The 14,956-nt window shown below is 37.2% G+C and overlaps 1 protein-coding gene and 1 pseudogene across 5 annotated transcripts in view; one reads left to right on the top strand and one right to left on the bottom strand.

Annotated features, from left to right (window-relative positions):
• The window catches only part of MYCBP2 (MYC binding protein 2), a 276,794-nt gene that overhangs the window by 92,934 nt on the left and 168,904 nt on the right, over positions 1 to 14,956 (top strand). For all 5 annotated transcript variants that reach the window (XM_024123253.3, XM_024123254.3, XM_024123252.3 and 2 more), the window contains exons 18-20: positions 6,029 to 6,136; positions 12,342 to 12,461; positions 13,891 to 13,972. In XM_024123253.3, the coding sequence (XP_023979021.1) occupies positions 6,029 to 6,136; positions 12,342 to 12,461; positions 13,891 to 13,972 (310 nt within the window). The remainder of the gene's footprint in view (positions 1 to 6,028; positions 6,137 to 12,341; positions 12,462 to 13,890; positions 13,973 to 14,956) is intronic.
• Positions 2,775 to 4,181, bottom strand: LOC102995300 (chromosome transmission fidelity protein 8 homolog; annotated as a pseudogene).

The following is a 14,956-nucleotide window of genomic DNA, read 5'->3' as shown; positions in this document are numbered from 1 at the left end:
GAGAAGGGAGCTGCAGGCCCGGTCAGGCAAGCAGACATTGTATTTGGTGGCTCTCTGAAGTGGTTGCACTTCCCTGTTCTGTGTTCCAGCCCCCAGGGGAAGGTATGGCGGTAGAGGGTGGCCAGGTCAGTGCTGCCAAAGTGTGGTCCGCTCGCCAGCGCAACATTTCTAGACAGCAGTGAGCTGATTCTCCATTGGTGAGCAGGGGACCACGTATGAATTGGGACCTGCAGGCCAATGTATCCCTGAGGAAACGTCTACAAGAACAATTCAAGAAACTAGTAAGAAACAAGGGGCAGAAAGCTGTGGGACAAAAGCACAGCAGGCTTCTGGAAAGCTGGGGATCATTCCCACCTGCCAAAGTCCATGTCCCACAGATAACATTTTACCTTCAGTCAAGAAAGACGCAGGGGGGCGGGGAAAGGCTCATTTGAACTTGAGCCCCAGCTATGTACTTCAGACTGTAGCTCCATATCTACCCTTTCACCCAAAACACAGCCCCTGCTCAGAGCCACAGTGTCTGGAAACCAAGGTGGTCCTGGTGAGAAAATGGTGCCTAAGGGGATAACATTCCATTTAGGTACATTGCAGCCATTAGAGCACCTGGTCTGGGGAAAGCAGCTGGGTTTGTGCCAGGGAGGCTCCCCACTCTAGGAAATGGGACCAAAGTCTTGCTTGCAGGGCCATTCATCCTTGGAAAGGAAGCTGGGTTTAGACCCAGGGTCCCAGTTGGCCTTGTGAAGGAGCTGGGTTGATACCCACAGGGCCTGCTGGTGAAGAGCCTGGGGAGCTGACCTGGGGGAATTAACCTGACCAGGGCCTAATGGGCCAGTAGACCTTGGGAAGGTAGCTGGACTTGGACCCTGTAAACCAGTGGCCCTTGGGAAGTTAGCTGGGTTGGAGCCTAGTGGCCCAGAGGCTCTTGGGAAAATTGCCGGACTTGAGCCCTGGAGGCCAGCAGACCTCTGGAAGTTAACTGGGTTTGAAGCCAATGTGTTAGAAGACGGAGAGAAAGCAGCTGGGTTCAATCCCCCTGAAGCTGTCCCCCTTAGAAAAGGATTAGCATTTACTCCCATGGGGCCAGTGGGCCTTGAAAAATGAGCTGAATTAGGGCCAATGGGGCCAGGAGCCCTCGACATGGGAGATGGATCTGGCCCTGGAAGGCCAGTTCCCCGAGAGCCAGGACCCGAGTTTGGGCCTGTGGGGCCAGGTGTGCTGGCCGTGGAGGATGGGCTTGTGCCCACGTTTCCAGAAGCTTGTGAGAAAGAAGCTAAATTTGCTCCTAAAAGACCAGCTGCTCTTAGAATGGGGGCAAGAGGTCCAGGCATTCTTAAGACCAGATCCTGTGCCCAAGAGGCCACCTGCTCTGGTGTCCAAATTAGGGCTTGGTCCCAGGCCACCTGCCCTTGGATTAGGCCCAAGGCCTGGACCCAGGCCACTTGATCTTGGGTTGGGCCCAAGACCAGGGCCTGGAAATGTACCTGACCTTGGGGCAGGGTTTGTACCTACAAAGCCTGATCTCAGATTGGGACTTGGTCCGGGGCCCAGGCCAATAGGTCTAGGATTGGGAGGACCATTCCCAGATGTCAACAGGACGCCTGTTCTCAGGTTGGGTCCAGATCCAGGGCCCATGGGGCCACCACTTCTGGGGTCAGGACCTGTTCCCAGAACACCATCTGGCCTTGGGTTGGACATAGGACCTGGCCCTGGGAGACTCCCTAACCTTGGGTTAGACAGAGGCCCTGGGCCTGGAAGAGCCCCTGCTCCAGGATTTAGAGCTGACCCTGGGCTTGGGCCCAAGAGACCACCCGGCCTTGGGAAAGAAACTGCACCTGTGCCAGTGGGATTTATCCCTCTTGGAAAAGAATATGGGGCCAGGTATTCTGGCCATGGAAGATGGGCTTGTGCCCATGTTTCCAGAAGACTGTGAGAAAGCAGCTGAATTTGCTCCTAAAAGACCTGCTGCTCTTAGAATGGGTGCAAGATCTAGGCTTTGAGGTCCAGCCATTCTTAAGTTAAGACCAGATCCTGTGCCCAAGAGGCCACCTGCTCTGGTGTCCAAATTAGGGCTTGGGGCCAGGCCACCTGCCCTTGGGTTAGGTCCAAGTCCTGGGCCCAGGCCACTTGACCTTGGGTTGGGCCCAAGGCCAGGGCCTGGAAACATACCTGACCTCGGGGCAGGGTTTGTACCTACAAAGCCCGATCTCAGATTGGGACTTGGTCCGGGGCCCAGGCCAACGGGTCTAGGATTGGGAGGACCATTCCCAGAAGTCAACAGGACACCTGCTCTCAGGTTGGGTCCAGATCCAGGGCCCATAGGGCCACCACTTCTGGGGTCAGGACCTGTTCCCAGAAGACCACCTGGCCTTGGGTTGGACATAGGACCTGGCCCTGGGAGACTCCCTAACCTTGGGTTAGACAGAGGCCCTGGGCCTGGAAGAGCCCCTGCTCCAGGATTTAGAGCTGACCCTGGGCTTGGGCCCAAGAGACCACCCGGCCTTGGGAAAGAAACTGCACCTGTGCCAGTGGGATTTATCCCTCTTGGAAAAGAAGCCATGCTTGGGTCACGAGCACCAGCAGGGAAAGGTGCTGGATTTGAAGCCAGTGAACCTGATGAAGTTGGAAAAGGAGATGGGTTCCTTGGAAATGGGGCCAAATTTCCACCAGGAGAAACTGTTGCCATAAGGAAGGGATCTGAGTTCATACCCAGTGGGTGGCCTGTGTTTAAAGCAGGACCCGCTTGTGGTCCCAGGGAACTATCCATCTGTCCCTGAGGTGGCAGTGGAGCACGAGTCCAAGGAGTTGGCCGCTCTCTAGGAAAGTCTGGGGTTCTTTCATACTTTCTTGGGGACGTTGGTGATAATGGGCGTGGGGCGGGTTTTGAAAAGGATCTTGTTTTTGATGAGTGCTGTCACCAGGTATAGGGGTGCCACGCTCGCAGCCAAGATCATCACAGTCTTGCTCCCCCCGGGAGTGTGTTTAACAAGGACGGCAAAGGGTTTCTCCAGGTGGATGATGTTCCCATACAGGATATGATGCCCCACAATCAGCACAGGGATTCCCTCAGTGGTGCAGGTCTCCCAGGAGGTTTCCAGCTAACCCAGCGCTGTAGTGAGCCTCGATCTCCCCCTGTAGCTCCGTCAGCACCCATTCTGCCAGGCCTCCAGCCCCAGCACTGGAAATAACCATCTGCACCATGAGCTTTCCGTCTTTAAAAAGCAACTGAAAATAAGCTGCAATGGCCGCCGCCGAGCGCAGCACCGCACAGCCAACGGGTGACAACCAAACCTCCTGCCGCTGTTGCCATCGCCGCCGTGAGCACTCGTGTGTATTTTTAATGACCATACAGTTATGTTGTTTATGTCTTCATGCTTTTATAAATCCTATTCCTTTTACCTGGAATGCCCTCTCTTCTCTTCTTTCTCTCTTGGCAAACTTTTTCTCATTTTTTGAAATCTGTCTCTTTTTTGGCTGCGTTGGGTCTTCGTTACTGTGCGCGGGCTTTCTCTAGTTGTGGCGAGCGGGGGCTACTCTTCGTTGCGGTGCGCGGGCTTCTCATTGCAGTGGCTTCTCTTGTTGCAGAGGACAGGCTCTAGGCACACAGGCTTCAGTAGTTCTGGCCTGCGGGCTCAGCAGTTGTGGCTCGCAGGCTCCAGAGCACAGGCTCAGTAGTTGTGGTGCACGGGCTTAGTTGCTCCACGGCATGTGGAATCTTCCTGGACCCGGGCTCGAACCCGTGTCCCCCGCATTGGCAGGCGGATTCTTAACCACTGCACCACCAGGGAAGTCCCTCTTTGAAACCTCTTTGATTCACTCAAGTTGATTTGATCACTTTTCATCCTTCAGGATATGATGTGTACAGATTTACTTTATAGCATTTATTAGAACATGTTGCAATTCTTTGTTTTTATTCTGTCTTCCCTGGTGGACTGAATTTGAATGAGATCTGTGTCTTTGTCATTATATCTATGATACCTAGCATCTGTTACATTAAAGATAATCAAAAATGTTTGGTGAATAAATGAATGACTTAACTATGTAAGAAAAATTATTTTAGTCCATGGGATACAAGAGTATTTTAGAACCTGGTAACTTGATATTATAAATGTTAACTTAAGTTGAACTTGAGTGATGTACTTTCTATATGTGATTGCCAGTGGGCCTTCTGTATTTATGTATAGAAAGGACTCTGAAAAGATTGAATTTATGAGAGGCTAAATTACTCTGAATATTATGGGTATAATATTTTTATGGAAAGAAATAATATCTCAGGCAGACCACAGAAATTAGAAAATGGTAATACAGCTTAATATTATTGTTATTTTAATATTTACAATTCTTTTGTATAGTTGGAAAGTGTCTTACACTTTTTAGAGTGATTTATATTATCTGCTTTAGTAAATCAATTAAAAAATAGGGCAAGTTGAAGAAATGACATGTGTTCATATTTGAAATGTATCTCATTTTATTATGTTTTAAAGATGAAGCTTAATTTATATAATCTTAGTTTGAAAATGATTGATACTGCGTTACTGGAAAATAATTTTTAATTCTTCTATTAACATTAAATTAGCATATTACTACCTGTAGTAATCATAGAATATGTTATTGTTGGTTTTTCATAGAATTGATGCTGCTTGTGTTTTTTTCTATATCTAGAGACATAATTTACATATATTTTTTTCTACCCATTTTTTTAATGTTTAATGCAGGGTACTTTGGTATTTAATATGACATTTGTCAAATTTTATTACAGAGCCAATAGTTTCATTTTGTCGCATTTTAGAAAAATTAGTTATAGCTGAAGATCTATAGAGAATCACAGAAATTTAATTAAAAATGTTCAGTGCAGACATACTGTCAATTTCCTTTTCAAATACTGGTAACTTCTTAACTGTCAAATTTAGTGTTTTGAAATTTGTAAGCATTTTTGATATTGCTAAAACTCAAGGAAGCTGTGGTTCTGTTGTATAAGAAAAGAACTAAAATTTTAAGGTATAATTTAAAGTTTTCTTTTCAAGCTAAACAGTAATGGGGAAAACAGTTTTTAAATTTTATGGAAATTAATTTGGCTACAGGTTTTTTTGTTAAATACTGTATAGGTAGAAATGACTGTAATCTGTGTCAGTGTATATTTATGTACATAGAGGAGCTTCAGAAAGAAATTGTTTTATGAGAGAACCGTTAATGTTCTAAAAATATTACTGGGTTTAGAGTCCCCTCTTCATCATCAATATGAAATTCAGCTTATCCTTGTGTCTGATTTTGTGTATGTGGTTAAAATCATAAAGTTAGATTTATCTTTTTTAGAAAATCAAATCAAATACAGCTTACACAATTCTGTCTTTATAAAGCAGTGATTTTATATATATATATATACATATACATGTATATATGTGTGTATGTTATATGTATGTATGTATGTATAATATGTGTATATAAATATGTATGTATATAAATATGTATATCTCAGATCATAGTAATTTTTTGTTTTTGTTTCTGACCACCTTGTTTTCTTACCTCTATGACAGAATGTAGTTGTCAGTAACATCTTGGTTTTGTATCAAGATTGATGTGGATATTAAATCTTGAAGACCTTGTTAAAATTTAATCATTAATTTAAAACTTTGTTGGTGTTTGGTATTTTAAAAGGAAAGATATTTGTTTTTAATGAATGTGTGGTTTACCAACTTTGAATATATATGATATTAAAAGATTTGTAAGATAATTTGATTTATTCTATTTGAACTCTGATTATCTATTTGAGACTATTAGTAACTACCTAATAATTTTATAAGTATAAAAGATCAGAATTTTTACTTTATTAACTATATTTAAGATAATAAAACGTGTGTAGAATGGCGAATAGGTTATGGTTGGGAGTGGGAGGTTAACGGGGGGGATTTGGGAGAAAAGTATCATGTCCAAAACTTTAATTTCCATGCTTTTTAGTTTGAATTATTTTTGTTCATTGTAGTGTTTTCATTTTGTGAGCTTTTCTATGCACATACAAAATGTTTCTCCTCAGGCCCCCTTGTATTTGCTGGTCCTATTTTTATGAACCATCGAGAACAGGCTCTAGCCAGACTCAGATCCCATCCAGCACAGCTAAAGCATAAACGGGACAAGCACAAAGGTATTTGGTCTTCCTTATCAACTAGGTGGGATACTTTCCCAATTTCTTCCACTTATTTGAATTTTGTCTCTGGGAAAATGCACAAACCTAATTCTTCTACTTTGCTTCTATCATTATTATATAGCCTGAGGAGAAAGAACATGCTGAAAGTGTACTGTTTGTCAATAACTGTCAATCTTATTTTATTGTATTTTTTTGGTTAGCTTTAATAAAAAGAAGACATTTTACAGTACATCTTTTTCTTTTCCATTTCTTTTCAAATTTCCTAAAGTTAAGGGAAGGTGGAAAAAATAATTATTGCTTTCTATTTTATATACTTTATTATCTGCTCTTCGATCACTGCCATCTGGCATTTTGCAGTCCTTTTCTCTTTTTTTAATTCTGTTTATTTGCTTTAGAATTAACAGAATTGCTAAATTCAGTGTATAATGTAATAATGAATTGACTGCTACAGCGCTTCCATTGTTTTAATATAAAAGTTTATATTCACAATACACATGATTTATTTGATATTTGATATATTCCTAAAGTAAGATTATTTTTCCTTAAACCACAGATTATGGGTCAACTAAGATCAGGAAAGAATTTAATGCAGAGAACTTATAAATTTATGTATAAATTCTGCCTTGAATCCTGGCATGGGAACCAAGCACTCTTTGAGTAGTACAACTTAGACCTACTGTTTTCTTAAATGCCTGAAATAAACCCTGCAAAATAGAAGATTTTAAAACCACATATTCCATGCAAATTAATCTTACTAATGTTTTGTCTTTTTTGGGGGCTGCAAAACTGTTATAGACTAATTTTATTTTTAAACTTTCATATGCCATATATTATAATCAAGTTTATTTTTCTTTGCCTGTTTCAATCTATCAGTTTGTCACTCAAAGCAAAAATGCAAAACAAAACAGACAAAAACACCTGTTTTTAGTAAAAACACAAATAGAGCACTACTCAAGTTATATTCTGCAGAAATAAAAATTGAGAGTATTTTAAGTCTAATGTGATTAACCGTAGTAAAAATTGTGATTGCTTTATTTACTGGGTGCTGTAACAATGCCATTAATATTTAAATCTAAGAAATAATATTTGGGGTGTGCTATGTAAATTATTTTGGTTATTGCTAGAATCTCTGATCTCACATTTTTTACTATGCAAATATTAGAACAGATTTTATCAAGTGTCTTTTTCTTGCCAATTATATGAAAGTGGAGTTCTTCCAATACTTTACCGGAGGTTAACTATTCACATTTCAATAAACAGTTTTAAAACTTTTTCAGCTCCATGATAGTATCTTAAAGACAGTCATCTTTGTTTTATTCCAGAATTTTAAAATGAAATGCTAAAGAAAACCAAGGTTACAAATTTAAGACAGACTTTTTATGATGTCACACTGATTAGCTATAGAAATTACTCAACAATAGCGAGCCTTACTTCCATCTTGTCTGCCACAGGGTAACCTCTTTGGAAGGACTTACTTTGTAGTATTACAGTATAAGGCCATTTTTTTTTAAATCATCAGATTGTTTGGTTTTTATAGAGTGGAATAGTTTCATCTCTTTACCACCAAAATGAATTTAAAGTGTAAGTAATACTTTATCAGATGGTGTCCCATTTTATCTAGAGTATTAACTTACCACTCACTGTACATCCACAGATTTGCTTTCCGTTCCTCCCTTTGCATTCGCTGTTCCTGTCATTTAATCCTCTTGCCAGTCACTGCTTTTACTCCTGCTGCATATAGTCGTAGTCTTTTAATAAATTATTTTTCCTACGTACATTTTTTTTCTCTTTTGTATTACCGTGTTTATCTTGCACTGACAAATTCACTGTATTAATTGCTGTGTTCTATCTTACATTTAATTATGTTGGTGGTACACATTGTAGGGTAATAATGATTAAATTTTCTAGACTATGACTTTTTTGTAGGGGTGTGTGGAGGGTAAGAACTGTGGATTTATTGTTAACTGGAGTGAGTTCTAAGATGGAAAGTTGGAAAGCTTCTGGCTGATTGGAAAGAATTCAGAGAAGGTCACGGAATCTATCCTATACAGGCAAATTTTGACCAGAGGCAAAATAGTGTGTAAGACAGAATCAATTATGTATAACATATAATCCATATAACATATAGTACTTAAAGAATGTAATGTAGACTATATTTTAAACAGTTATCTGAATTAACATTTGTTTCAACTATTCAGTGCCTTACATAGAAAAAAAGATTTTAATGTACTATTCTTAGTTAGGAACATTTGAATTATTCTGGAGATAGTCTTGAAGTGACTGATGTGAAAATCTGAAGGCGCACTCAAAAACATCTGTGTGTATTTTACACCTGTTTTCTGTAAAGAAACAGTGTGGTATAATGGAAATACAGCCTTTTGAATTAGGCCTCAGTTTTAATCCTATTTTTCATTTACTAGAACTGTGTGGCCGTTCATAAATTTCTTAATCTCTTTGGTTTCAGTTTCCTTCTTTTAAAAATAGGAATGATAATTCCTAACTGAATATGTTGATATGAAGATTAAATTAAGATGTGTGTGTGTGTATGTATATACTTTGCAAATAAAAATTCTCCATGAATACTAGCTTGAATTCTTTGAATTGAATCCCTTGCATCCTCTTTTAGAATTATCTTAAAGGTAAAAAATTTGAGATTTGTTAAACGTGTAATTTATTTTTACAAAAGATTTAAGATGTCAGCCATTTGGTGGTGGTAAAATGTGTGAGCCTTATTTTTGATCAGTTTCTAAAACTGCTCTACCATTTATTACTTTGGGCTGGCTACTTAACCCCTCTAAAGCCTTAGTTTTCCCAACTTCAAAATGGAATAACAATACCCTTATCATCGGATTATTATATTGATTAAGGAGAGCAACAATAGTGAATATTGACTGAACACTTTTCATACATTATTGCACTTATTTCTCATAAGTACCTTGTGAGGTAATATACCATTATTCCTATCTTATAGATGGGAAAACTAAAACTCAAAAAGATCCAGTGTCCAGTGATCGTAAAACTAGCAAATAGTAGAGCCAGGATTCCAATCCAAGTCTCTTAGGCTCCAGTGCCCAAAAGCACTATCCACTGTGCTACTTAAATTTTCAGTGTTTAGCACAGAGGTGTTTAGCAAATTGTAATTACTACTGCTTTGCTGTTTTATTTTAGTGATTTCGTTCAAAGTACTCACTGTGTTCTGTGATACATTCAGTGATATGCATGCTTATGAGATTACCCAAAAAGTATAGATTTAAATAAAAATTAAAAGTTAGAGTCCTTCAGATGCTGAATCCTCTTTTCTCTGTGTGTGTACACAAATATGCATAAATAATGTATATATACATACAATAGTTACATATCTGTCAAAAGTTTATAGCTATCACAGTTTCAATATCATATGATACATGCATGAACATACTCATATTAGGGAAAATACAGATATACCTAAATGGCCAATTATAAGAATATTTAGGCCTAACTTTCCTAAAAATGTGAGATTAATTTTATTGCTGCTCATTGACATTTTAATGAGTAATGAGCTTGAGGAGAATTTATCTTGCTGAATTTCACTTGCTAGTTCTTGAATTTACACTAGATTCTTGACTATTTATTAGGTATCTTTTTTCTTTGATAAACTTTTATAAATTTCTGAATTATTAGAATTGTACTTAATTTTTTGAACTGACATAAAATTCCAGGTACAGTTGTATATTTAAAAAATTCTTTCACTGCTGCTACTAGTGATCAAGAACCTTATCCCTGTTTTTTTCTTATAATAACAATATTTTTACCATCTATAATAATTGAAAAATTATTTTATAGAGATAAAGGTTTGTTTAGATGCACTTGAACAAAATGTTTCTAGTATTATTTTTTACCTCTACATAATAGCTAGTACTCTTTTAATCACTATGATTTGAATCAGTAAATTACTAGGCTTTTTTTTCCTCCTTCCCTGGTGCCTTGTCTCTATTGTGGGCTTTGTATCTATATTTAATCTCTGATTTGAGGGAGCGGGCAGAATGCCAGATTCAAAGGTAAAAGCTTTAACTAGGCATCAATACATTTATATAAACTGAAATTAAGGTGTAGCATTGAATTTAGTTAGGTCTGGCACAATCAAGTGAACACAATTTGTTTTCTATATTAAATCAGATTTGGTTTTAATAATTAGATATTTTTACCAATTGAGATAAAGCTGTAAAACTTTTATATATCTGTCATCTTATTTAAATAGTCTTTGGAAGATACTTACTCCTTTATGGGTAGGTCCTTGTTTATACTTAACCATTTCACTGCCTTTCCAAGGTGAGGAGTCTTTGAACTAAGAGTATATTGCATTTTGGATGGAGTAAAACTAAATGTTGTGATTTTTTTTTTTTAGCCCATCCATTCTTGCAGATTTAATTTGGCAATCCCACATTAGATAATTTAGCAAAAGAAGAATCATATTCTTTTTCCTTTTATAGTAAAACCTCTCACTAATTCAAAATTTATGGTACTTCAGATACAGTATTTGTGATCTTTTTTGAGTAAAAAATTCAAAATAACTTCTTCCTCTGAATTTTCAGGGTCATACTTATAAGGGGAAACCTGTCTAAAATCACTAGCTTTTCAAACCAAGGGCTCAAGAAATGAAGGATTCCTTCAACGTGCCTTCAGCCTCTGGGTCCAGCAATTAATTCTTGTATGTTAAAGGACTTTTATGTTTATGGTACATTTTTATGTAATATAGGCCTATTTTGAATTATAATGTAGGTAACCACATTTTATTTATTGTGTCAATACCATTTAGTTTAATCTGTAATCTGTACTGCTTGAAGGTAATAAAACTGAACTTTTACTTAAACATTCTATAATTAAGACCTTTTCAGTAAGTTATATAGGCCAGCCCATTCTGTGTTATTCCAAATTAGTGAGGTTTTACTGTCCTAATGTTGTAAAGAGTTTAAAACTTTTTGAAATGCTAGAGTCATTTAGTTATAGAAATAGAACTCCTAATTTAGGCCAATTTTGTCTTACCTGGATAGTACTAAAGGTTAGAAATATTAGATAGAAAAAGAAAGGATAATGTGTACATGAAATGATTTGATGTTATTCTGCTTAGTATTCTAAAATGGGTAATGAAAATACAGAATTATTTTAAAATGTGTGTCTGTAGATTCACATGTGTATCTGCATATTATACACACTTGTTTAGATTTACTATATCACAAAGCAGTTAGCTTAGACTAGTTGACCTGAAATTCCATCCAGATTTACATTTATTCCATGTGTAAGGAATTTGAATCTTGATGACATAGAGGTCGTATTTTAGTTGATGTATAGTATTAGACTAGGAAAAGTAAGTTGCCTTTCTTATTTACACATTCCAAAGTAAAGTTGTTAAATTCTGGAATGTGTTTTTAAAATTTTATGGTTAAAATGCCAGAATATTCAAAGTCAAATGTAGAAACCAGGGTTGGAGGGAGGGCCTTAAAGCAAGCTTATGGTAGGAAATTATAAAAAGAAGGGAGGAGGAAAGAAGGAATAAAAGCAGAGGGTTTGGTTCAGAGTTGTGTTTGGGGGCCAGAAGAAGACCGCAGAGCAGACTGGCTGAGGGTCAAGGTGGGACAGACAAAATGAACGACAGGAAACCATTGAACTGCAATACATTGGGTAAAGCTATTTGGTCTTTAGAAATTTTTTAAAGTTCAATTGAGTTTAGCAATACTGGCTGACAGAGTAGCCTTTCTAGATGTGTTTGGGAAATCTAAGTCATTTGCGAGTCAGCTAGAAATTTTTTTTAAATGGCTAGCACTAACAATATCACTAAGTTTAAAACAATTGTTATGACTTTGCATGCAGTTATTTTTATGTAAACTAAATTTTCCCATATAAACTATTACATTTAGAATTTTTTTATTTCTATAACTTAATGACCCGTTTACATTACATAACTGATTAGATTAATAGGCTTTATCTGTAACCAGATCTTATCTATGTTTTTACTGATTTAGTGATATTTGCAAACAGAAGTATATAGTATATCATTTCAAAATTGCTTCTTTGCAGGTAGATTCTTGATCTATCACTTCTAACAGCTACAGATTCTTCTTGCTTGTTCCTTTTAACATTTTCTCTTGTTTTTCCATAGTAAACTGATTTTAAATTTTATTTTGAAGATGAATAATGGCTTAATTACAAATTATAACACTTACAGATGGAAGTGGAGAACGAGGAGAAAAGGATGCAAGCAAAATCACAACATATCCTCCAGGCTCTGTGCGATTTGACTGTGAGCTCCGGGCAGTACAAGTCAGCTGTGGATTTCACCATTCAGGTAGCGGCTGGAACTTTAGGGTATAACTGCATTTTTATAATTGTGCTAAATAACCTAATTGTTTAGTTTTGACAAATGTAGTCTGTTAACTGTGTTTAAAAGCTATAGTGTGACAGTATCTCTCAAATCTATGAAAGCATATTTATTACAGAATCTCTTTTAAGCTATAAAATGATGGTCTAGAGATCTGACTTTTCTTTTTTAACATCTTTATTGGAGTATAATAGCTTTACAATGTTATGTTAGTTTCAGCTGTATAACAAAGTGAGTCAGCTATATGTATACGTATATCCCCATATCCCCTCCCTCTTGTGTCTCTTCCACCCTCCCTATACCACCCTTCTGGTGATCACAAAGCACCGAGCTGATCTCCCTGTGCTATGCGACTGCTTCCCGCTATCTATTTTACATTTGGTAGTGTATATATGTCAGTGCTACTCTCTCACTTCGTCCCAGCTTACCCTTCCCCCTCCCCATGTCCTCAAGTCCATTCTCTAACTCTAGGTCCATCCACCTCATTACAAATAGTTCAGTTTCGTTTCTTTTTATGGCTGAGTAATATTCCATTGTATATATGTGCCACATCCTCTTTATCCGTTCATCTGTCGATGGACACTTAGGTTGCTTCCATGTCCTGGCTATTGTAAATAGTGCTGCAATGAACATTGTGGTACATGTAGAGATCTGACTTCTAATCTGTCTTCTGATGGACTTATTTTATAATTCAATTCATGAAATTCCTGAAGATAAAATAATCCCCGAAATCCCTTTGAACTCTACAATTCTGTGATTTTTATAATCTGGTCACAAACTTTGTTACTGTTCAGTGAGAAATGTGCATCAACAAATTTCTATATGTTTTTAAAAAGTAGAAATTTCAATTCCTAGTAAATAATTGACATTTGGATTATATACCTTAGGTTGTACTCTTCAACCTAAACATAAAAAATGTTACATTCTTTCTTTTGATACTCAGTATATTTCCTTATTTGATAAGACATTGACAAATACTAAAGTTCTGACAGACATATTGATGTTGTACATAACTGTGCAGAGCTCAAACCCATCTACCTATATAATTATCCTAGATGTGAGAGAACATTTTGTATGTAGTTACTCATTATAAAAAGACTTTACAGTTGACCCAAACCCATGTTTTATTAAATATTAATGTTATTAAATGGCATTTATAAGAATTTTAAAGTGTATATTATAAAAACATTATACATTTTTATAACCTACAAAAATATTTTACAGAATTGAAATTATATTTATTTCTCATAAATATAAATTTGTCAATGCTTCAATTGCCTATTTTTAATGGCTCTACAAATTTTAAACAGTGAAAATTGCACTGCCTTCAGTATAGTTGTGATAGAAATATGAAATGCATACAATGAAAAAATAAAGCTCTGGATTTTGGTTTCAGTGGTTTTAATGGAGAATGGCGATGTCTACACATTTGGGTACGGGCAGCATGGGCAGCTCGGACATGGAGATGTCAATTCCAGGTACTTTAACTTTTTGTGTGAAGATGCTGAGTGTTTTTTTTTTTTTTCCTCTTTCTTTCTTCCTTCCTTTCTTTGCTTTTTTCTTTCTAAATATATATTTCTACACTTGAAAAAGTATTTATACCACTGTTTTGCAAACTGTGGCCCATAAATTATTGGTTATTTTTGATTTTGTGGTTGAGTGCTTTTGTGGGGATAGATGATTTTGTAGTTTCGGGAGAAAAATTATTTACATTTTATACATTTAAAATGTAAGAGTGATTATGATTATCATGAAATCTTACTGCATTCTTAAGAATTAATATCTTTTTAAAGGCTGTTCATGGCAATGGATAAGACAGTGACTATCCCCAAATGGCATTTTAACAAATCAGCAATAGATTTATTCATATTCCTTGATGTTATCGTTTTTAAATTTTGGTCTAATATTAACATGAAGTCATTGAAGCTTTTCCATAATTTTCAAACAAAATCTAATGGTCACTCAGAGAAACTGTTTTGACTTATCCAGAATAGTGAAGAACTAATTGTGGTAGAGACTACTAGACATTTTTTAATATCCATTCTTCCCTACTTCATTTGGTAATAGAGTTTTAGTTGGTGACATGACCATGAAGCTAAAGACTTCATTTTCCCACCTCCATTGCAGCAAGATATGGCCGAGTAAACTAAAGTGATATGTGCAGCTTTGGGATCATGCTGTTAAAGGGAAGGCGGTTACCCTTCCATTTCTCCCTCTTCCCTCCCAGCTGCTGCCTGGAGTCCATGCCTGGCGGCAGGAGCTGGAAATGTCATCATAGCAATCATAAGTTGGAAACTATGTATTGAGAATGGCAGAGCCACAAGATAGAAATAGTCTGGGTCCCCGAGACCATGGAACTGCCACATCAGCTCCTTATAATTGGATGCTTACCTGAAAGAGAAATAAACTTCTGTCTTGTTTAATTCCCTGTTACTTTGCTTTCATTACAGCAGCTGATTCCA

Source organism: Physeter macrocephalus, chromosome 13, assembly GCF_002837175.3.
Source record: "Physeter macrocephalus isolate SW-GA chromosome 13, ASM283717v5, whole genome shotgun sequence".
Taxonomy (NCBI): domain Eukaryota; kingdom Metazoa; phylum Chordata; class Mammalia; order Artiodactyla; family Physeteridae; genus Physeter; species Physeter macrocephalus.
This window is presented reverse-complemented; position numbering and strand designations above follow the sequence as displayed.